Source organism: Sinohyriopsis cumingii, unplaced genomic scaffold (genome assembly GCF_028554795.1).
Source record: "Sinohyriopsis cumingii isolate HCF-2022 unplaced genomic scaffold, ASM2855479v2 utg000160l, whole genome shotgun sequence".
NCBI lineage: Eukaryota > Metazoa > Mollusca > Bivalvia > Unionida > Unionidae > Sinohyriopsis > Sinohyriopsis cumingii.
In genome coordinates, this window is record NW_028315873.1 from 2,643,261 (window position 1) to 2,669,139 (window position 25,879).

General features: G+C 36.9%; 2 protein-coding genes across 2 annotated transcripts in view; both read right to left on the reverse strand.

The window, feature by feature from the left end:
• LOC149774637 (uncharacterized) overlaps window positions 1–24,381 on the reverse strand; it is a 51,271-nt gene extending 26,890 nt beyond the window's left edge. The window contains exon 1 of the mRNA XM_089944962.1: window positions 22,015–24,381. Coding sequence (XP_089801088.1) covers window positions 22,015–24,023 — 2,009 coding nt within the window. The 5' untranslated portion in view covers window positions 24,024–24,381. The remainder of the gene's footprint in view (window positions 1–22,014) is intronic.
• Window positions 9,061–10,816, reverse strand: LOC149774638 (uncharacterized). The gene has a single exon (XM_089944863.1). The coding sequence runs from the start codon at window positions 10,256–10,258 to the stop codon at window positions 9,212–9,214; it is 1,047 nt and encodes a 348-aa protein (XP_089800989.1). The 5' UTR covers window positions 10,259–10,816; the 3' UTR covers window positions 9,061–9,211.
• Window positions 24,382–25,879: the final 1,498 nt, after the last annotated feature.

The following is a 25,879-nucleotide window of genomic DNA, read 5'->3' on the forward strand; positions in this document are numbered from 1 at the left end:
ATTCGGTGATTTCGTCAACTTACATTGCTCTGGTTCTATTCTTACATGTGGAGAGTTTGTCCATAGAGTTATTCAGCCAAAGTCTATTCTTACCTGCAGACAAATTTGTTCAAATGATTATAAAGCTAGAGTTCTCATATGAGTGTGTGTGAGAGAGAGAGTGTGTGTGTGTGTGTGTGTGTGTGTGTGTGTGTTTGTGTTAAAATAACATGGTTTTAAAATTAAAGAGCAATTTGGTGTAACACTATTTGTTGCTATATCAAATTGTGATACGCACATGACACGTTAAAATACGTATATAAACATTGTTTCAACAGGGAGGCTATCGCTTCTATACTCCCTAATTAATGATGTATTGACATTGATTGATCATTGGTGACGTAAGAAATTAACAAGAAAAAATATTAATAATCCCCATTTTCTAAATCATACTCAACATGGTACACAATTTCATCTAAATACTCTCTGCTTTCATCTCTCTCGCTCCTCTCGCACCCAACCTCCACACCCCACAAGAGACAAATACTGGGAAATCTGTAGAAGGGATGTGAAGAGTTCATTCACGCCTTCAATACACAATTTCATTTAGTTAATCTTAACTCCGATAGAAATGCAGGTATGTGTATTTGTATATGATATACTTAATATATACGTCTGGCTGTATCTATGATTACCCACTCGTATAATATTTCTATTAAAATTGTACTCATCACGTATCGTTTCCTTTGTATGAAAATTGTATACATCTCGTGGTATATCAATTATTGAGCGTGCATTCTATTGTTTTCTTTAGTCATTTCATGCCGCAAACTGATCTGAGAAGAAGATTGACAATAATAGAGAAATATTAGATGGTCGGAACTGACCATACAAGGACTGGGGCTGATGGGAAAAAAATAACAGGCCTTTGATAGCTTCTAATATTGTAGTTTTAAATGTTACATTACTTTTTTCTCTTTTTACCCAAGAATAGCAATATTGGTCACGCTCATATAACAACATTAAATCGAGGGGGAAAATTGGTATTTTAGATAAGATTTCATCGTTAATTCGGTATTTGCATTATGTACTTATCTTCAGGTAATAGATGATTATAATGGAAAATTAAAATCATCCCTATGTATGTATGTATGTATGTATGTATGTATTTCTGTATGTATGTATGTGTTTAAGTGTGTACGTATGTATGTTTATGTGGATGGATGGGTGGATGGATGTTCACTTCCCTGACTTCAGATGTAAAACTCTAATAAAGAACCGATATCATCTTTATATTTACTATATTTTATAATTCATTCATTGCACTTTTTATTCCCTTTTTAACCTCTTGACCTTACTGATGTTTCAAGTACATGGGTTCAGTTTGGTTACCTGTGTGCTTACATCATGTATAATTTCTACAAATTCAATATCAAAAGAAATTTCACCAACAATACATAAAGTAACATATAGAACTATGCCAACATCCTCTCCCTTGTGCATGCTGCATTGCAAACAACTTCACCTTACTCCTGTCATTCTCGCAGAAGTTCGTAACCTCTCTATAGTGCCCTCCCCACTTAACTGCTGCACACAGTTAATGATTGACTAATCGAATACCAACGTAGATTTATATGTTGTTCACGGTTAATAATTGACCAAACAAATAATTGCTTTGAAGAGCCTTTGATTGACCCATCAAACGTCATGACTGGTCTGAAACTGCTGCTCACACCAAATGATTGGAGAATCGAATGTCATCTCATGTCAGTCATATCTCATATCTCATATCTCATCTCAAATCATATCTCGCTTTCTTTTTTAGAATGATCAGTTGGTGCACTGATTGTTAGAATCTAGATTGATCGTGTATTTTAGAATCGTGATTTCATAGGGAATATTTTTCAATTATTAATACAAATGTTTAATTATTTTTTTAGTGAACGTATTTGATTTATTCATTATACCCAAAGCCATAACAAAATATTGTCAATAAACATAAATGCTCTTACTGATATGGGTTTAAAGGCATTTTTCAGCTCATGATATCCGACATATAGTGGCCAGTATATTTAGTAGAGGAAGTATCCGGAAATACACCGGAAAGAACCACCAACGCAAGGGAAGCTACTGGCAATCTCTGTCTGGTACCATCGGTGGCCAAGCCCGAGACTCGAACTTACGTGGATATAGCTGATATGTGAGCGATCTGTAAATTAAGTGCAGCTTCTTAGACCACTCGGTCAAAATGGATCTCTTCAGTAAAGTCAAAGGAACCAGATTTTTTAAATAAGGAAATAATAAGTGTGTAAGTATGCGGGATAGAAATGCTGATGGGTACGTAATCGTTTTAAGCAATTTTCGTTACATAAAAAGTATAGTATATGTGACCTTTATACAACGAGATATTTATAACATTGCCATCAGAAATTCGTTTTACCCACTATTTGAGTTTCTTTAATTAATATGATGTTTAGAATGTTTGAATGCTAAATTAGATTCTTTGAATGCTAAATTATTTTATGAAAATGGTTTCATTTTTTGTAGAAATCGATATGTAGAATCAATAAATATATAGCTACAGTACCACTACACAGTAACCATACACGTGTCTGTATATACAGTTACCTGCCTCCAGTTTTCTCATATAGCTACTCCCCCTAAATATTTTGTTCTTGCCTATAGAAAACCATAACTGTAATTTTTATACACCCACTACTGCAGCTTTTATTATTACTCGTAACTGTAGTAGTAGTTGTAGTAACAACAAGAACAACAGCAAATAATAATAATAATAATAATAACAACAATAATAATAATAATAAAGCTAGAACATATTTTAAGAATGGCTGGAAAATAAATTACGACGTTAATGTTGGAATGTTTTGTGCCGCAAATTCTAGGATTATTGTTATTAATTTGTATCTATTGTACTATAGAATGTAAAACGGATTGTTAAAGGTTTAAGTTTTGACTTGTTAATCCTATAGGACCACCAGGAAATATCACAAGGTTAACATCTGATATTTAAGATAGCTAATTAGATTTATTTTGTAATGTGGTTGGGTTTTACGGCCACATTGATTCACGAGCTATTGAACAAGTCAATTATTATGAATTTCAACAATTTTTCATTCTCTTCTTTCTGCATTTTTACATTTGTAAATTACTACTTTTTGGTGTATTGATCGTAACCAAATACTTTTTCAAGCACTTCAGCCATAATCCATACCAGACGAGTAGCATGATAGACAACTGTGTTAGGTATGAAGACATTGCATGTCAGTTACTTCCCTTCTACTGAAACTATTGAAACTGTCTGGCGTTGTCTGTATTAATTACGCAATCTATCAATTTTTAAAATCGATTGCATTGGATCAAAAGGCAAGTCTTCCAGTTTGGGACTTGCAGGTGAGGAACACCATGGAAAATATCTCCACTATTATGTGTTATGTACTCAGACAGAATTATCTACGACAGGAAGGTAAGACACGAGCTAAGTAAGTAAGAAGAAGACTTAGTGGGTAGATAAGTAGTAACAGGTTGGTATCTAAGTTATTATGTCTGTAATGTTTTTCACAACGTATGTATGTATGTATGTATGTATGTATGTATGTATGCATGCATGTATGTATGCATGTATGTATGCATGTATGTATGCATGTATGTATGTATGTATGTTGTATGTAAATATGTATGCATGTATGTATGTATGTATTGCCCATTGAACCTGGACACACAGACACAGTGATCCCATTCAGGAGTGTTCTCAAAACTCACTTTTTTCGATTCTAAGAATAAACTTAAAGACGTGATAATGTTTCGTACATTAAACATTCTCAGCATGTTTTTATGTTTTCTAATTTCATGGTGTTTTTTTGTAATCAGATCATTATATGTTTTTTTAAAAATATAGGTGTTGTCTATTGTTGTAAAGCGCTTAGAGCCTCTAAAGATTAGGCGCTATACAAAGTCCTCATTATTATCATTTCTTGGCATCTGTCCGTCTACGGGAGACGATTTCGTAGCTCCAAAGTACGCTTTTGCTTATCCTTTTTTCTAGCTCTCTTTTCAGCTTGTTTTATTCTTCTCTCTTCCTCTGCATTTTGAACTCCCTGCCTGACAGCTAGACGCCAGCTGGAACGGTTGTTTGCACAGCTCTCCCAGTCGTTGAAATTGATGTTTGCTGTCTTCATATCCTTCTTGCAAACATCTTTGTAGCGCAGATGTGGTCGTCCAGTTGGTCGTGCACCTTCTGCTAACTCCCCATATAACAGGTCCTTGGGAATGCGACCTGGGTCCATTCTCTTGACATGGCCAAGCCAGCGAAGGCGCCTCTCGCTGAGAATGGAGAACATGCTCCTCATGTTGGCATGTTCTAGAACCTCTGTATTGGGTACTTTGTCCTGCCACTGGATGTGCAGAATGCGCCGCAGACATCTCAGGTGGAAGCTGTTGAGTTTCCTCTCGTGTCTTGCATAGGTGGTCCATGTTTTGCTGCTGTAGAGAAGTGAGCTGAGCACGCAGGCTTGGTATACACGCAGTTTGGTCTTCTCTGTGAGGTTGGGGTTGTTCCAGACCCTCTGGGTAAGTCTGGCGGTCACTGCTGCTAACTTGACAATCCTGCCGCTCACCTCAGAATCAATGGAAAGTGAGCTGGAGATGTTAGACCCGAGGTATGTGAAGTTCTCGACAACTTCCAAATTGTACCCATCGATGGTGACAGAGGGAGGGGAGTCTGTGTCCTGTGCCATGACATTCGTTTTCTTCAAACTGATGGTCAGTCCAAATTCCTTACATGCATGGGAGAGGTGGCATACCAGCTGCTGTAGTCCATCTTCCGTGTGTGATGTCAAGGCTGCATCGTCAGCAAAGAGCAATTCACGGATGAGTACCTCTGTGACCTTTGTCTTAACACGGAGACGGGCGATGTTGAACAGCTTGCCGTCAGCCCTGGTATGGATGTACACTCCCTCGCTGCAGTCCTTGAATGCGTACTGGACAAGCATGGAGAAGAAGATGGCAAAGAGCGTTGGCACAAGGACACAGCCTTGTTTGACTCCACTGATGACTGGGAATGCTTCAGATGTCGCGCCATTGAAGCACACTGTGCTGTGCATGTTCTCGTGGAACGAAATAATGACAGCAAGCAGACGTGGGGGGGGGGGGCAGCCGAACTTCTGCAGGAGTCTGAAGTGTCCACTCCGACTAACCAGGTCAAACGCCTTCGTCAGTTCTATGAAGGCAATGTAGAGGGGCATCTGCTGCTCGCGACACTTCTCCTGCAGCTGACGTAGTGAGAAGGTCATGTCTACAGTTGACCTGCCGGCTCGAAATCCACACTGGGACTCTGGGTAGACGGGGGAGGCTAGGATCTGCAAGCGCGCCAGGGCAACACGGGCGAAAGACTTTCCGACGATGCTGAGGAGGGAGATGCCCCAATAGTTGTTGCAGTCGCTACGATCTCCTTTGTTTTTGTACAAAGTGACGATGTTGGCATCACGCATTTCCTGTGGGATGTATCCCTGTTCCCATCAAAGACAAAGGAGTGTGTGTAGGGGCTGGAGCAGTGCTGGTTTTCCGCTCTTGAGGACTTCAGGCGGAATGCCGTCGCTTCCAGGAGCCATCCCACAGGCAAGGCAATCGATGGCTTTTCCAAGCTCTTCCAGGGTGGGCTGTGTGTCCAGCTCCTCCATGACAGGCAGGTCTGCAATGGCGTCCAGGGCAGTTCCAGTGACATTGTTTTGGGTTGCATATAGCTCGAGATAGTGCTCAACCCATCGCTGCAGTTGTTTCCGCTGGTCTGTGATGACTTCGCCCGTCTTGGACTTGAGGGGGGCAAGTCTTGTAGCTTGGGGGCCTGTCGCCTTTTTGATACCTTCATACATTCCTCTTGTATTCCCGGTGTCAGCAGCTGTCTGCATACTGTTGCAAAGGTTCAGCCAGTAGGTGTTGCCACAGCGGCGGGTGGTCTTCTGGGCGTTGTTCCTTGCAATCCTGAGGGTTTGTAGTGTTCTGGGGTAGGTGCTGCCTTGTATGCCAGGAGGACTTTCCTCTTTGCCTCAGTCACGTGCTCCATCTCCTCCCAGTCTGCCTCATACCAGTCGACATTCTTTCGCTCCCTCTTCCCGTAAGTTGTGATGGCTTAATTGTACACAGTGTCACGGATATGGGACCACTTGGAGTCAATGGTGTCATCAGGTGTCACTTTTGGTGAGGGCTTCCTTCAGTTTGCTGATGAATGGCTGTGTTTTCTCTGGGTTGCTTGCACAGCAGGTGTTGATGCAAGGGTGACCCTTGTTCTTTGCGTGGTGCAGCTTCTTGGGTAATATTCGCACCTTGATGGCCACGAGGGAATGGTCAATGTCACAATCGGCACTGTGGTAGCTGCGGGTAAGGAGGACACTGGCCAGTTCTGCACGCGTGAAGATGACGAGGTCTAGATGGTGCCAGTGGCGTGAACGTGGGTGTCTCTACGACATCTGGTGGATCTCCTTGCATTTGAAGAAAGTATTGGTCACACATAGGCTGTGGGAGCAGCACATCTGCAGCAGTCGCTGACCATTCTCGTTGATCTTGCCCCTTCCGTAAAAGCCGAGACAGGTGGACCAGGCCCCATGGTCAGCTCCCACTCTAGCATTGAAGTCTCCTAGCAAGTAAAGGCTTTCATTGTTGGGGATATTGGATATTGCCTAATGCAGAGCTTCATAAAACTTGTCCTACACCATGCTGCCTAGGTTAATCCAAGGGCTTCCCCTGCCAAAAGAACGTGTAATTAGCTTCCCTGATGGTGACGCTGTCAGCCAGTCGGGTCTCCTGGAGGCAGGCAATGTCGATGTTCAGTCGGAACAGTTCTCTGTCAATGACGGCAGTCTTCCGTGAATCGTCGATCTGCTGTAGGTCAGCGGTCAATCCAGGACACATAATCCTGATGTTCCAGGTTGCAAAACGAAGAGTTGGAGTCTTCTTATTTCTTCGTTTAGTCTTTCCTGGTGCGGAATTTTGTGGCCCCCTTGTCGAGATGGTTCTCTAAGCTCCACGCACCCAGTGAAGCAGGCAGGCCATGGCGGGCAGCACCTTACTGACTGGGGGGCTGCCCAGCTTGAGGCGGGCGGTAGCTGTCCAGTGAGACCTGGTGATCTCTCCCACCGTCAGAAGTAACTCCTGGCGCCAAGCTCAAAGAGAATCAAGCTTTGACTTAGAACCGGTAAACTGCTACTTCTCGTGTTGTGCCGACGCCGTACGACGACGCTGGAGTGTCCTCTCCAGTGGAGCTATGAAGCCTGGGCAGGGTGTTATGGAGAATCAGCTGTTGCCCATGCAGCAGATCTCTCCTCTCCATGCAGCTGGTGTGCCCAAGGGAACGACGAATGCCGATACTGCTTGGCACCAATGGCGTCGCAGGAGTTGCCGGAATGACGTTGAAGTCAATGTCAGACCGCCTTAGGGATTCCATCTTCGGATTTTCTGTCGGGGTTTACTCCCTTAGCCTTTCCCATGAGTGGGTATAGCCACTAGGCAGCAGCGGTTTGGAATCGGAGTTTTCCTTCTCCTAGAAGAGCTACCATCCAAGGTTTACGAGTCCCATCTACCCAAAGCAACTGATTTTAAGGCGCCAGTGGGCCGCCTTCACCCCTTCTCCTCTTAGTAGAAAACATGGTCTGCCGGGCTTCAAATCTAAGCCACTCACGAAGGCCAGGAGCTGGATTTTAGTTGACAGAGGCAGTTAGAGACGCAAGATTTATGGAGCATTTTGGAGGATTGGGGCGCTCGTCTCCCACTCCCACCCGGGCAATGTCAACCTTAGACCACCATATTATTATTATTCTTATTATTATTATTATTATTATTATTATTATTATTATTATTATTATTTATTCTTGCCATTTTACGGATACCCGAAATTAGATGGCACTATTTAGCGAGGACTGCGCCTGTAAACTCTACACATAGAAAGATCGACACACACACACACACAGACACAAACACACACACACACACACACACACACACACACACACACACACACAAACACACACACATACATACATACATACATACATACATACATACATACATACATACATACATACATACATACATCAGTATTAATATAAGCATAAAAGGACTATTTATTTTGCTTGTTTTAAAAGGCTTTCTTTTTCAAAGAGGAAATGGAGATTGAATGCAAATTTAAATTTCTTTATAACATTTCTTAGGACAAATAACATGTAGATTAGCTGTCCAAGCATATGTACAATTTCAGGTTTAATATCCAGATCCTACACGTGTAAGTTTCGGTGTTTCGGCCCACATTCATAAACAAAGAAACACGTGGGTCTTTTAGCTGGATCTCCAGCTACCAACATTGTCCGGGCAACCTACATGTACGTCAACTGTCACAGCTTCTACCAATGATGTTAAACATTAAGTTGTATGAGAACTAAGTAAGAATGTAAGTATAGCAAATAATTTTCCTCTTGTATAAAATGAATGTGTAGCATATAATTTCCCTTTTGTATAAAATGAAAATATAGCATATAAGTTCAACAAACATTTCAAACAATGCAATGGTTGTTTGATAGGAATAGCAATAAGTCTTTTATCTCAATTTATGTTTATCCATCATGATGCACTCCATCTTTTACCAATGCATAATCTGCCATAAGTATCCATGCGCTTAAGATACACTGAAAGGTCCACAGTAAAATTTGTTAATCGCTTTTGTGGTTCTTTTAACGAGTAATATTTTAGTCACACATATCTTATACTTCAACAATGTCACTATTCCTGTATCCTACAATGTATCTGTCCAGGTCTTTGTAGAACTTAAGTGTTCTTGGATATATGCTGTCTTCGTTCTTTGAAATCAGTGTCTTGACGAGCTTGCCGTCCGCTGATATCTGCTGGATGTTGAACGAACTGAAACCACACAGGTAAATGTTCCCCTCTCTGTCAGTGTAAATTACGTTTGGATATCTCATGTCCTGATCCGTGTAGGTAAACACAATATTCCAAGACGTGTTGTAGGCAACCATTGTGTTACCATAACAATATGATACATATATTATTGTTTCACTTTTATTTAATTTGGCGTACCATGGATTTAGTAGTTTCGTACTTTGATAATTATCCGGTCGGACAGTTCTGATCTCTGTACCAGTCATATCCAATATCAAGACACTACTGCCATCAGAATGTGTGGTGATCACTAACTGGTCCTTGACTACTGCTATACCCCAACACTGGAGTCTTGTTCTGATCTCTCTGAACTTGTGCATCTTGTCTCGATTCCAATTACCAAAATGGTCTTCATTCTAGGTACAGTCACAGCGATGTCATTGTCCTGTAGGACGCAAGCATTCCAAGGACTTTGCTGAACTGTCATAATATCTTGCATCTGATAATTTTCTCCAGACAGTTTAATCTTGGAATTGTTATAATTTACGATGATATGTTTCGCGCCTGGCAGTATTAGGATATCAGTTATATCACATGAATACATATCATCCCGTACTTTCACATTGAACTCAGATACCTTCACTGCTTTTCTGTCTTTTAAAGGGGTTCCAGTAGGTCCACTAACGACCTCCACATTTTGTTGCGATGGCGTTGCTATAAGACACGAAGGAAAATCGTGTTTAGTTCGAGTCACCTTAATTAACCCAAATTCATTTAACTCCTTAATCAAGTCCTTTACCCTTGCATTAATATCTAATCCAATTTTGATATTTCCAATGTCATCCTTGTACTCCGATATGACCTTTAAATACCTGTTTTGATTCTTCTCCATGTTGTGGAGCATAATGATCTTCGGGGCCTCTGTCCCGTGGGTCATCACAAGGTCATATTGGGTCAAGTCATTCTGTATCGCAGCAATAAAACTATGACACCTAGCCTCTTGATTTTGCAGGTTCAAGAATTCAAACTTATGATGGCCTTCAAGAGAGGTAATTAAATCGTCCTCAAATTTTTGTAGTTGGACATTTAGCTCAGATTTCAAATTCCGTATTTGCTGTAAAATGGCGGATCTGTCAGTTTTAACGCTATCAACATTTTCCTTTACCTTGCTTGTCATTTGCTTCAAGTTACTTCCAATGTTACGTAGGTTCGCTTCCAAATCTTTTGATTTTTTTCTCATATCAAAAGTTTTAAACATGTCCTCAATTGTGATGACTCTTTCGCATTTCCGATGTTCAAGAAATCCACATGTACTACAGCATAGTGAACTATGATCCCTACAGAAGAATTCAATGCTTTTTTGTGATGCCTGGGACATATTTCTATGATTGATAAGTTGGGAATCGTGATACAAGATCTATTTTCAGAGTTTAAATCGATAACATCATGTAGAATTTGTGAATGGGTTTCATTGTGGTGTTCTCTGCATATTTTGCACATGAATCTTTTACAATCTTTAAAAAATGATACTGATGTTGTTTGTATATTCCATTTTTGACATATGTCACATGATTGGTCGGCATGCATTTTCTCTGCTACAACTAACACAGAAGATACAATGCTGTTGACAGGGAATGACTCCGCCCACTGTTCGACACTTATTGTGGCATCAGGTAATGTTGTATCTACCCTACATACCGGGCAAGGAAAGAATGCCTGTGAAGTCCCCCTGTTGATCACCTTACTGGCAATATGTGACTGAAGACACAAAGCACAATACGTATGTCCGCATGGCAAAACCTTTGGTTTTCTAAGCGTCTCTAGGCAGATGGGACACTGTAACGCTTGAGGTAGCCATCCCTCCATTGGTGAAACAGTCGCCTTTTTTAACAATTTATTCGCTACATAAACGTCTTCCACGTAAGCATGTATGCATTCCTTTCATATATCAGCCAGTCGACCTGACGTCATACACGATATAAATAGCTCATACAAAGAGATTCACCTAGGTACCGGTATTAATAGCCAGTCCGTAAATATTCATTCCTTTCAAAATAACTGCATACTATTATTGCATAGATATTTACAGGTCTATATAGGTACGTACATGCCTATACTTAGCACTTTTGTTATAATATATATATATATATATATATATATATATATATATATATATATATATATATATATATACATGCCAGTAGCATGTTTCCAATTATGAACGCTTATATGAAGTGACTTTCCATTCCCATTCCCATTCCCATTACCTTAAAACGATGACGCTCTTCTTTTATTGTCAGGTACAATATACTTCCATCTGCAAATATTGGCATGTCTAATGTATATATACGTTGCTTTTAAGAGTCATTGCACTGTTAAACGAAAGAAACTATTACATATATCATTCATAATTATCAATGTGCAGACGTATATCTGGTTGAAGTAGCTACAGCGTCCGCATCGTATGGTGGTGTCACAGGTTCGAACCCCGGCGAATCATACCAAACGCGTATACAAACGGCATTAGCCGCTGCCTCGCTTGGCACCCAGGAATAAGAGGCTAGCGTTAGGACTGGTCGGCCTGGTGTAAGGATAGTGTGACTGGGTGGGACATGATGTTACATATTTGTGGCGTGATGCCCCAGTGCTAGACACCACTATAAACTACCACACTGCAGACATCGTAGCGATATCACTGAATTTATTGAAGGTACGTTAAAAGTCCAAATCACACACACACTATTAATTACTGAAAACACTGGAATAGAAAAAAAGTATCTGGTAAGTTTGGGAGCTGCACATACGAAAGGTATATCATAAAATTATGTATATGTTATTCTCAAAAATATTTAATTATTATCATTTACAACAAACAAATTAATAGTACATATTATATTGATGCCTTTCGCGAATTGAAATTGGCAATACCTGCAGCCTAATACACGATATGGCCTGTTCTATGCATTCATTTGTTTGTATATTGTCCATGTTCTACAAAAGTGTAAATCAAAGCAAGCACGTAAAAATGAAACCACATTTAACATGATCGAATATGACTACACTGGGGTATGAGATACTATTGTATTATTATACTGTCCGATTACGTTATAATAATATAGTATTGCGTTATTCAGAAATAATATCGGGTTATTATTAGAGGCGTTGTGGTCTTAAGAACCAACATTGCGTTGCTACGAAATATTGTCGTGTTCTTACCAGGTAGCACTGCGTTACTATGAATATTGTCGTGTCCTTGCCAGATAGCATTGCGTTAATGCAAAATAGCATTAGCCATTACAAAATAATATTGTGTTTACGAGGTATAATGATGTTTGTGACCCATATTCACTAATGAGGCACATATCAACGTCTCTTACACGTTAGCTCATTATATACGTTTCTTTCCTTAACGCATATATTTATGCCATTCATTATACGTCTATCATTCGAAAAAAATCAACGTAAACAATAAATAATCTTGGATCTGAAAATATCGCAACCTAAATGGTGTATATCAATACCTACGTCACTGTAGCTAGTGTAATTAGGAGTATATTCTATCAGATAAAGATGAAAAATAAAACTGAAGATTGACTTAAAATGTCTCTGAATCAATTGTGTATAATCTCTGGGAAATATAAAAGCAAATTTTGAATAAATATATCCTGAACTTTCATTCACGACAGATTAGAATGTAGATCGCTAAGGTCATGATACATACGTAACCCTTATTTATGCACGACACTGTTTTGTGTAAAACGAGGGTTTTAGGGAGTATAAAAGGCGGTCAAAGTTCACTTCTTTGTTTTAGTATACACAAAAAAACAACCAGATAAATGATTATTGTTGATGCATACAAAATTGTACGTGCCATATGTTGTGATGTTCATTGGTTATAAACTATGGGATAGTTACATTATATGGTCCAAATAGTATGAAATCAAAATTAAAGGATTGAATAGACCCTTCCACAATGTAATCATGATTCATATATGTCTGAAAATAAAATCTTGATCAATCTATCAAGTGATATTTTGACAAATTGTAACATAAATAATGCTTAATAATACGTACGTTGCCGATAAATACGTGACAAAGATATACTAAACAAGGGAACACGTGATGATAGCCGGCCAACTTTTCATGCTGAAAGGTGTCATGCCGCTATCTTTCAATTTTCCGTATAAAAAACACCAAGTACAACGAGGACAAGCCAGTAAAACTGTTATACTCTATGTACTAATCCCCACCTATAGGTAAGCGATTCCAATAAAAACTTTTGATTGACACTTACGTTTTTATTGGACAGGAATCAATAAAACAGAAAGATAAGAAATCATACATTAAAATATAGTGACCTCTTTCTTTGTTTACAAGAAATGTAGTCACTGTGTACAAAGTACTGATACATACGTTACAGAGCGTACTAAGACCTTTTCCAGAACAACAATGCTTATCAGTGTAAAATATGAGTACAATTTAGATCTTCACTTTAGCTCTATTATAAAGTTATTCTTTAAAACACAATTAATATTGGATATATTTTAAAAGTGACTATGAACGACACGAGTATATTCGGTAACTAATGGTTGAAGGACTAACATAAAAATAACAAATCTCTAGTGCGAACTTAAATTATAAACAAACTAGGAAAGAAAGTCAGTGTAAAGGTAAATTCGAAACAAACCATGAGTTTAAATATTTATATAAAAAAGTCATTTCAGCTATACTAAATACCTCACATGACTTCGTAACGCATTATCGATACTTACGTTTTTAGTCCCCTACCGGTGAAACCGGGCGGACTCTATGTTTGCACTGACTCGTTCTTGTCTTATGTTACGTGTTTAGGATCTAACAAACAGTAACTAAAAATAAGTGAAATCAACAAGCTTTGGAAAATTTAACAAATAAATTATTTCCTTGGGAATAAACACAAGGTAAAACGGAAAAAATGGAACTTAGTGTTTTAAGAATCAAATCCAAAAATAATCCAAGAATAATCCAAGAATTAAAAATGAGAAGTCCTACTAATATAATGGTCTAAAGAAATTTGAGCTCAAGTCCCAACGAAAATCCAAAATGGAAGGCGATGACGTATACTGCAGCTAGTATAGTGTGCAGTTATGTCTACAGTTCTTTGTTATTCCTCAGACACTATTATTCCGTTGTGTGAATTCCGAATAAAATTCAAAGTAATGTCTTTGTCTAAGAATTATGTATTAGCACTAAAATACTTTCAGGAAAACGAATTAATCTTTCTGAATCCAAATAGTTTGAATAAAAATTAAAATGTAACTCCAAACTGGTCACAACAAAAACGAACACCTTGACATCAAGTGTTTTCAAGCTCAAACTTACTAAATTCTCTATAAACATCGGTATTAAACATGACTACTGCGCAATTCCGGTAAAACCAGAATTTCAAAATGGAGGCTGTTTACATCTAATGTCACATACGACCTTGACAAAACCAATCATTTTACTTCACGAATAAGATTAAAATAGAAAGTTGTTTACTTGACTCACTGGTTTCTGAATTGAGGTCGGGAACTAGGTCAGCTTTAGCTATTTACGACAAAGCTTTCAGATTAAACTAATTTCTGGAAAATGCCAAATTCAGTAAATAAATTATATTACTTTAACATGTAATACATTTTTCTAAAAACCTATAGACAGTTCAATTAGAGCAAATATAAATTAAATCAAATAGACATAACACTTATTTATTTTAGAATGACCCAAACAAGAAAGGAAATACAAAAGGCCTACAAGGAACGCCAGACGGCTAAAGGCCCAGTGTTCCTCCCAAAAGAGAGAGCTAAGCAAAGGCAATATTATGTGCCGTCGTCACAAGTACGTAAGAAGAAAAGGGAGGAGAAAAACAAGAAAAATATAGGTATTCTGAAATCGGATATTTCAAACCTGAGACGTGAGATGAAGACAAAAAATAAGAAAATTGAGCAACTAAGTAAAACTCTTAGACTGTTGACAGCACCTATGGAATTAGCACCAAGTAAGCAAGCCGTTGCAGATGTTGACAATTTATGACTGACCCCAAGAAGACGGAATCTTATAAGAATAAAACTTCTTGTAGGCAATGAAGTGTGTCTGAATAAAAGCGTCAAAATAGTTGTTTGAACTTCCGTGTTGTACAATACGACACATACTTTACCATTCAACGTTACCAAAACATTTTATAAAATACATTAGTTATTTTGTTTTATTCTAAAAATGTCGTAAATTCACTTAATTATGCATAACAATTTCAATCATTTTATCTTGCTATACAATTTACAATAAGTCATAATGATTATATCAGATCAATGATCACGTGAATAATGAAGTGTTCAACTGGCACATGCAGGAGAAAATCCAATAAAATGACGAATGTACGAGTTTAATATGCTTATACAGTGCTTACTGACATGAATTATACACACAATGCATGCTTTTCCCAGGACACGTCATCAAACTGACTCTGTTGCTGATAAAACTCTTGTTTGTGGAGACAGAGTGGAAACAAGCCCGGAGAAATTATTGTTAAGTATCATCAGGAAGACGTGTCTACACGTTTGGGTTCATCTATCCAGACGGATCCAAATAGTTCGTTACTTTAGCGGTAAACAACTTGATAAACACATTTGTTAACATGTGAGTATTTTGAATACAGAAGTCCATGATTTCATTAAGAATTGGGTGTTTTAAATACATAAAATCTTGACACTTTGTTCTTGTCGATTTCCCATAGACAGCTGTGATCATTTGTCAAATTTATCTAAGTTTGTCTCGGAGTCGACTGCCACTTGCGTAGTGTAAACATAATGTTAATGTTTCGTCAGTAGCTTTTTAATTCTGAAAGTACTTTTTGAACCGTTATGAAAGCACCACTGCTTCTTTCTGAGAAAGTGCAAATTCATTCCTTTACGAATGTGGATTCTTCTTGTGTATGATGGAGTAGTTGGTACTTCAAGGCAAAGTCCAATATTGGTATGTATTAAGTTTCCTTATAACAGAATGTAAGGGAGGAAGAACGATATTGTTTTAAAAAGATAAACATGTGACTCAGTAATCATGAACCATTTTAATTTCATGAATTAAAGTAAATATCAGTCAAATGACTTATTGTCGACTGCAAATAAGACAGATGCATGCACTTTAAGGCAATGTGTGTCATCGGAATAATTATATTAGATAAGTTTTAATACTTTTTTAAGTACAGCATTTCCAAATGATAAAGGGGAAGATGATTTTTTTAAATGTATGGTTTGTTAATCAAACTGAACTTGATAGGGCAAGTGAGCAGCAAATGTATCTCCCATGGAAACTAACTGATGTTCACAAAGTCCTGCCTGTATCAATTCGAGGGTTTAATATAATATAACACGTTTGTTCACCTGTTCTGTTTGTATACATTCAATACCTTAATATTGAAAAAAAATAATTCTCCAACCTGTATGAATTGAAGAATTTAGTGTAGTAATACTGTAACATTGTCCCGCATGTAGGAAGTCAAGAACCTAATATAGCAGGATTGTTCAAATTGCCCTATCTATATGGATTCAAGGAAATAATATAGCATGGCTGTTCAAGTTCTCCCGCCTGTATCGATTGAACAATTTAATATAACAAGACTGTCCACATTGTACCCCTGTATGGATTCAAGAATTTTATATAAGAGGGATGTCACATTGTATACCTTGTACGGATGCAACAACTGAATATAGCAGGACTGTTTACATTCTCTTGGCTATATGGATTCACGACTTCAACACAGAAAGGAGACAGTGTGAGGCAATGCCTTGTGGAGCGGATTTACAGAACCAACCAGTCCAACTATACGTATAGATTGCTGCATTTATATATGCAAATATGAACGAAAATTTTTTCTCTGAGTATCAAAGCACGAACTTGGGAGGGGAGTGCGGTATTACTCCGAAACACGAATTCATATTTTCCGATACAAATGCAATAACATTTTTATTATATACTCGTTTTTTTTTTATTCGTAAGGTTTAATAATAAAAAAAACTATACTACAAGAAACGAAGTGATTGAATTTATGCTGTATTCTAAACTAAAATCACAAACGTAGATTCAACAATACATAATAATAATATTAATGCGTACATAGCACCGAAGAGTGACTTTGGAATTTTGTCGAACGATCGAGATTGGTTTAATAAGAAATATTGTTTTGGCCTACTTAAAATTGAAATTTAGAGTAATATTGTGAATTAAAACAATGATAAATATTGTTCAGTTGGTCTGGAATGGGTAGATTCTGTTTTTCTTTTCCTCCAACACAAGTTTGCTTTTCTGCTTGTGATGGACATTATTGTGTTTTAATAGGTGAGTCAATCCGTACAATGCACACGTGATTTGAGCAGTGGACTAGCATTGGTTCAGTTCTGTCATTGAGTGTTTGGAATTATAATGTGCGAAAAAGTAATTCTCATAATTTACATTATCACAAATACGCTATGGAATATCGCTTTTATTTGGTTTTAAGTGAAGTAAGGAGAATGTGATTTCGGTTGGAAATGAAGCCAAAATTACATTACAATTTCGCACGGTTATCACGTTTTGGACAGAATGATATAGGTCATGTCATTCGAATTTATAGAACTAAGAAACTACATTTTGAGGAAACGCAAGATGCAGAAATATCAGTACTTTTATTGCCATTCCTATTACCAGCTAAAGAAGACATATGTGTGTGCGATTAGGATTTTTAACGGAGCTTAAACAATTATTCAGTCATATCGCTACGATGTCTGCAATGTGGTAGTTTATAGTGATGTCTAGCACTGGGGCATTATGCCGCAGACAAGTAGCATGATGTCCGACCAAGTCACATTATCCTGACACCAGGCCGACCAGTCTAGAGAGAGAGAGAGGGACAGAGCAAGAGAGAGAACGTCCAACAGTCAGATACAAATACATTGACGGACTGTGTGGCTGTAGTCAAGGCGATTGGTGCTGTGAACATGAGGTTTGAATCTTATTTTCATATATATATATACACATACATATATATATATATATATATATATATATATATATATATATATATATATATATATAAGCAAATTGTTCCTTCTGTGCTTGAACTCTTAAGCCTGAGAAAACATTTGCTTCCTGCATCACAATATAGATAACAATATTTGGTCATAATAGAAAATACAGCTTTATAAATTACGTATGTGATTATCGATCCGCATGATTTCTGTTTGCATCATACTCTTTTTAAACAGCATGGAACACACATATATATATATATATATATATATATATATATATATATATATATATATATATATATATATATATATATATATATATATATATATATACTGGAGTGGTAATTTATACTGACACATATTTGTGTCCAATAAATAATTGATCAATAAAACAAATATGTAAAATGTTTTGATCATGTCTACTTCGGTTATTCACATTTTTTATCAGTTTAATCAAGATCATGCCCTCTTAAATGGGACAATAAAAAATCTTGTTTCATCAAACAAACGTTTTATTATTAAAAACATATCACGTTCCTACTTTGTATCAAGATATTATTTATGTAACAACCAAAATTACAAGGATGTTGATGATATATTGCTCTGTCATTTCAAGACAACATCTTAGTAGAGATGCATATAGTAAGAGTAAGATTCGCAGTTCCGGGAAACAATACACCACAAAATACATAAACTAACTAGTTTTATCAAAAACATTTTGGGAAATCAGGGACAAGAACTTAAGCTTGGCGGAGAACGTTTCAACGCCTACATCAGCTGTATCACTTTCTGGAGTGTTCTGGTTTCGTTGTGGATATCAAGCTTGCATCCCACAAATGTTGTACCACATAGGAGAATAAATCCCAGTCAGCTTTCCATGCCACAATTACGTCTTCCACAGAACCGTCCATATTAATGGATGATGTGGTAAATTTGTCAACGTTATGAACTTTAACATATTATCAATTTCGCATTCTAGTGTTTCTTTCTACAACTAGTTTATCTCAGACCACATATATTGTTCATCAGCTATTCATTTTGTATCCATGCAATCGTAATTTAGATGAACGCGCAAGAATCACAGATCCCATTGTACAAAATATCAGTTCATATCACAAATATTTCAACAGTTGATTTATATATGAACTATTTGGCTCCATGTCCACTTTTGCTGCTCTGACCTGGACCCGTCTACAACAATAAACCATGCCATCATGAAATCTCACCATCACTGCACTCTCTGACTTTTGCCCCTAGAGATTAGCTACTGACTCGGGCTGGTAAATGTTTCCCCAAGACCAACATTCCATAATCAAGCAACTAATCATTCAAATCTAATAACTCTATACAATGGGCACGCCAGTACAAATGGCGCATACCCTAGATTTATTAAAATACGTTTTAATTGTTAATGCGTGTGATCTCAGTGTTTACAGGTGCAGCAAACGTATTCAGATGTCTGCACTGTATAGCTATCTGACTAATGTATATGACTACTTACCACAACTCTCATTTTAAGCAGAAGACTAACACAAGAGAACCACAATGCACGGCCTACACCGACACGTGACAATCAGTTATGTACCGGTATGTCAGTGTGTTTATTCGATCAATAAAGATATCTTTCTTGCATGTGTTTTTCTCAGAATGGCTGAGAAACCTTATATAACCAAAACACCACTCTTTGACGCGGTATTCTCTATGGTAGGTACTTTACAGATCGTATTGCAATATATGGACTGGTGAAATCATCCTTTTATTTCAAAAACGAAACAATATAATTGATGCATTCGTGAAGATTCGAATGCAATTCAAACATTTCTACCATTTTCAATCCGATAACTCTTGTTGTTCGTATGGGTTTAACCCTATTTCTCACCATTTCATAGGCTATACATGGCGTCACTATATTTGGTAGAGGAAGACCCATGAAAAACCCGGAAAGCTACAGGCACTCTTTTTCGCATACCCATGCAGACAGATGCGAGTTGTCAGCAATCACTGAAGCGCCTTAGATCACTCGACACCGAAGCCCCTTCCATAATGGTAAATTAACAGGACTTGAATACAGATATAGTAGGTGTGAATTCAATGAAGTATATAACTTGTGTTGGCTACATAATCGATTTCATAAATTACCGTTAATTAAGAAGTATAACATATAAAACCTCTTTTGACTATGCAATTCAACTTATTCATATCATTTCCATCAGGAACATGTTGGTATTCCGTAAGCTCCAATTTTATGTAATTAGCATGAAAGTTTGAATTTTGGAATGCTAAATTCTCTTAATTACAATTACATTGTTGCAGAAATCAAACTGCCTCATCAGTAAATCTACATAGGCTCAGTAATACTTTATACGTATTGGTTATGTATGCAAAGTTACATACTCTGAATCAGTCCCATAAGAACCAAGGAAACAATTTTCATACAGTTTTAATGTTTAACGGTAATTGATTTTTGACGGGTTTCAACTAGAACATGTTGGGCATCGGTAAATAAAGTGCTTCGTGACAAATTTATGACTGTAACATCACCTACACGCAACAGTTTCCTACTTTACCAAAGGAATAATAAACTTCTCCCTAACCATAATTCCAAAATTATATGCTTCTACTTTTGCACCAACAAAAGCAAAAACAGCAGCATCAACAACACCAAAACCAACACCAAAACTACTACTTCTACTACTACTAAGCATTATTTTTATATTATTATTATTATTATTATTATTATTATTTATTTATTTATTTATTTATTTATTTATTTATTTATTTATTTAAACCTCATATACATTTCAAGAATGGTTGCAAAGTAATGTATGACTTTAAACGACAACAATATTTATTTTTGCATTTTGTTTATTTTTATTTTACTATGAAATGCAAAAAGACTTGTTAAAAGTTTAAGGATCGACCACCTGGAGATCCTAATTTCAAAAGAAATAGTTAATATTTTAAGTTAGCCATTTATCTTGCGATTTTTTTATATTTATTGTTATTTGCGTAGGTCTATTTTCTTCTTTTCATCTTGCATTTGGTATAAAAATTATATTTACTAGTATTTTGTGTATTGAAAAGCTCTTAATAAGTGTAGCAGCATTTTAGCCATAACGCCTTCTAAACTCTAAACAAGAACAACTGTCCTTAGTATGAGGAACATGCTTGTCAGTTATTTCCCTTGTGATTTAACTGATGAAGTGTCAAGCTAGGTCGGTTTTAATTGAGCGATTTATCAGTTAAACAATCGATTGAATTTAAAGAAATTCAAATACTGCAGTTTCGTCCTGGTATGTTTGGAACCCTTTGTAAAACATAATTGCTTTGTTATGTACGCAGACAGGTAAAAATTAACAAGGTAAATGATATGTTGGGTAGATGGCAACAGGTTGATATCTAAATTGGTGTGTCAGTATTTGTCTGTCTGTATGTATGTATGTATGCATGTATGTCATAATCTCTTCTTTTTTTGTCTTTTTGCAAATAACTGAACTTACTTGGCAGTATATAGTGATGATTATACCAATGAGCGATCAGCATAAAACGGTAAAAATATTTTATATGTTTTCAGACACTTTCATTTCATGAACGAAAATGCAGATTATTTATTAACTTAAATTTCATTTCAAAATTTAATAGTATGTGTAATTTCAGGTTCAATCTCCAGCTTCTCCAGGTATAACGTTCGTTGGTCTTACAAATAATGTAGTGGGTTTTACTCGTGAACTCCTTCTCATACCGTTTGGACCACCCTCCATGAAGACCAACTGTCAAAACGTATATTATTTATATAAAACGTGATGTTCAATTTCAAAAAGAGGACCTAGTAAGTATAAAAGTAAATTAAATATCTCCGATCTTGTAGAACAAGATCAAGACGTATTTTAATGAATAGATTAAAATGTTTTTCTAAATGGATAGTGGATAAATAAAAAAATTGACATTTTTCAAAGTAGCTGAAACGCAAACATTTCAAGTCACGGATTCAGTGTTTTTGAAGAATAACAATAAGAAATGTTGTTTTCCATACACTCCACCTGTATTGAATATATCATTGTAGAAGCTGTTCAAAATTGTTTCTTTCCTACTATAAAACTCTTAGTCACACAAATCATACACTTCAACAATGTCACAATTACAGTATGTTACAATAAATCGGTCCAGGTCTCTGGAAAATCTAAGTGTTCGAGGCTTTAGGTTACCTTCCTTCTTAGTTATCAGTGTCTTGATGAGCTCGCCGTCCGCTGATATCTGCTGTACATTGTATGAATCGTAACCACACAGGTAAATGTTCCCCTCCCTGTCAGTATCTATGCCGTCTGGGAGCCTCATATTCTGATCAGTATAGGTAAACAATGTATTCCACAATCTATTGTAGGCAACCATTTTGTGCCCAAAACTATATGATACGTATATAACCGTTTCACTTTTGTTAACTTTGATGTACCATGGACATATTAGTTTGTCACTAATATAATTATCAGGTCGAAGAATTCTCACCTCTGTACCAGTCATGTCCAATATCAAGATGCTATCCTCATCACTGCACGTGGTGATTATTAACCGCTTTATAAATACTGATACACCCCAACAACTGAGCCTTGTTTTGAGATCTCTAATCTTTTGCATTTTGTCCGCAATCCCAATTATCGAAATAGTCTTATTAGTCGGTACTGTCACGGCTATGTTATTGTCAGGTAGGATACAAGCATTCCATGGATTTCCCTGGAGAGTCATACTCTCTAGAAACTGATAATTTTCTCCATAGACTTTAATCTTGGAATTTGCTCTGTCTACAAGGATATGCTTTGCACCTGGCAGTGTTAGAACATCCGATATGTGACAAATAGCATTATCCCCCAGTACTTTAACACTGAACTCAGATATCTTCACTGCTTTTCTGTTCTTTAGCGGGATTCCACTTGATCCACTTACGACTTCCGCCTTAGATTCCGATGGAGTTATTATACGACACGAAGGAAAATAGTGTTTAGTTCGGGTTACCTTTATTAATCCAAATCTATTTAACTCCTTTATCAGGTCCTTCACCCTTTTATTAATATGCAGGTGAAATTTGATATTTCTGATTTCTTCCTTATACTCCGACATGACCTTGTGATATCTGTTTTGATTTTGCTCCATGTTGTGGAGCATAATGACTTTCTGAGTCCCAGTCCCGTGGGTCATCACACGGTCGTATTGGGTCAAGTCACTCTCAATCGCAGCAATTAAACTGTGACACCTGGCCTCCTGATTTTGCAGGTTCAAGTCTTCAGATTTATGATGTCCTTCAACAGAGGCAATTAAATCGTCCTCAAGTATTTGTAGTTGGACATTTAGCTCAGATTTTAGATTCTGTATTTGCTGTAAAATGGCGGATTTGTCAGTTTTAATCCCATCAGCAATTTTCTTTACCTTGCTTGTCATTTGCTTCATGTGACTTCCAATGTTACGTAGGTTCGCTTCCAAATCTTTTGACTTTGTTCTGATATCAAAAGTTTTAAACATTTCCTCAATTGTGATGACTCTTTCGCACTTCCGATGTTCCAGAAATGCACATGTACTACAGCATAGTGAACTGTGATCCCTGCAAAAGTATTCGATGCTTTTCTTGAGATGCCTGGGACATATTTCTATGTCGGATAAACAAGATGTAGTTTGAGAGCTTAAATCGATAACATCGTGTCGAATTTGTGAATGATTTTCATTGTGGTGTCCTCTGCATATTTTGCACATGAATCTTTTACAATCTTTACAAAATGATACCGCTGCAGTTTGAATGTTCCATTTTTGACATATATCACAAAATGTATCGGCATGCATTTCTCCTGCTTGATTTAATACCCCAGATACACTGCTGTTCACTGGAAATGATTCCGCCCACTGTTCGACACTTACTGTAAGATCAGACAGTGTTGTGTCTGCCCTACACACTGGGCAACAAAAACATGCCTGTGTTCCCCTATTGATCACCTTACTGTTCATATGTGATTGAAGACACGAAGCACAATATGTGTGTCCGCATGGAAGAATCTTTGGTCTTCTAAGCGTCTCTAGACAGATGGGACACTGTAACACTTGAGGTAGCCGTTCCTCTGTCGGTGAAGCGGTCGCCATTTTCTTACAATTTATTCGCCACTAACTTTCTTCCACGAGAGCAGGTGTGCATTCCTCGCAGGTATCACCCTGTCAGCCTGACATCATACATGATATAAATAGCTCATACAATGATATTCACTTATGTACATGTTTTGATAGCCACTTCTTACGTATTGATTCCGTTCAATATAAATGTATAATAAAATTACATAGCTATCTATCTCTCTACATAAATACGTACATGCACATAGCACCTTTGTTGCAATATCACAGGCAGAAACATGTTTCTAATTTCTTTTTATATACAGACAATAATATCCCAAAATTAGTTTCTTTCTATATTGGTAAAAACATGGCTTTACACGTCCCCACCTCGATCCTTAAATTCCGCCTGAATAGAAGACGTCGTTTGTATGTCCTGTATACAGACGTGCGATAACAATAATATGTTGAATGTAAGAGTCGTCATACTGTTAAATCGAAGCAATTAGTAAATGCCTCGTTACGGATTATTAAGCAACAAAGAAAGAACCGTCTGATAAGTTCAGGAATAGCTTGTACGAAAAGTTAAGTAATTAAACACATGTCTCAGTTACACGCAATTATATGTAATAATTATCGTTTAAAAATGATTATGACATTCGCGAAAAGAAAATCTCACTACCATCAGGAAAAGATGGTACCCCAAAGGATTTTTTTGTGTGTATGCATGCATGTATTTATATATACACCATGTTCCACAAAAGAGTAGATAAAAGCTAACAACCAAACATGAATCATCATTTGGCATTATATAATATTAACAAATTGTGTTATGAGAGACTATTATATTATCATTATATCAAATGACATTATTATAAAATAGTACTGCGCTATTAAGAAATAGCATCGGCTTTTACAATGGACGTTGTGTTATTGCCAAAAAGCATTGCGTTAATGCAAAATTAGTTATTACGACAAGATATTGTGTTTGTAAGAGACAATACTAAATTAATATGAGATAACATTGTGTTATTATGTGATACTATGACAGTAATATGATAATAAATATGCGATTATTTCTGACACCGGGAAGGGGGCGTTTGGATTAATTCACTGATATAGGAATGTACGTCAGATAAAAACACTTTGTTACTATTCTATTGCATAGAAAATTGAAGCATCAAAGATTCAAAAGGAAGAAATATACGACCGATTCCTTTTGGGTGGACATATGTATTCAAAACACATAGACATGTTTATTTTCCGCATGGATACAAATGAATGGACACAAAATACCTAAGTTAAGTGGCTGTTTTTCTCGTGAACGTGTACAATTTAGGTTTACAATTCTTGATCCTGAAGTGGTCGATTTGCGGTACAGCTGCTGTACCTGACCCTTTAAAATTATTAACGGGACCATCTACAAGTGACATATATTCAAAAGTTTCAAATAAAACGATCTGCAATTTCATTAATGGATGCGTTAATAGCTTTACGGGTATTGTTGTTTACTTACTGGCCAGTGATGTAGGAAGAGCACTGACTGTCTTCTGTCATGTAATAGAAGCAGCTATGTTTTGAAAAAGTTGCCTGCTAAGAAGGATAATAAATCTAATGCTAGCAGTTCATAGCTGCTGATAAAACTGTTGTAGGTGGAGGCAGCAGGAAACGAGAGTGGCGAAATTCTTGTTAAGTATCATTTGGAATTAGCTTCTACAATTCTGGGTAATCCGTTCCGACAAATCGAAAAAGTTCTTTATATTAGAGGTCACAATCTTGATTAACATATTTGTTAACATCTGTGTGTTTTGAATACAGAAGGCTGTCAGTATCTGTGATTGTATTAAGAATCGGGTGTTTGAATGAATATAATTAAGCACTTAGCTTACTGA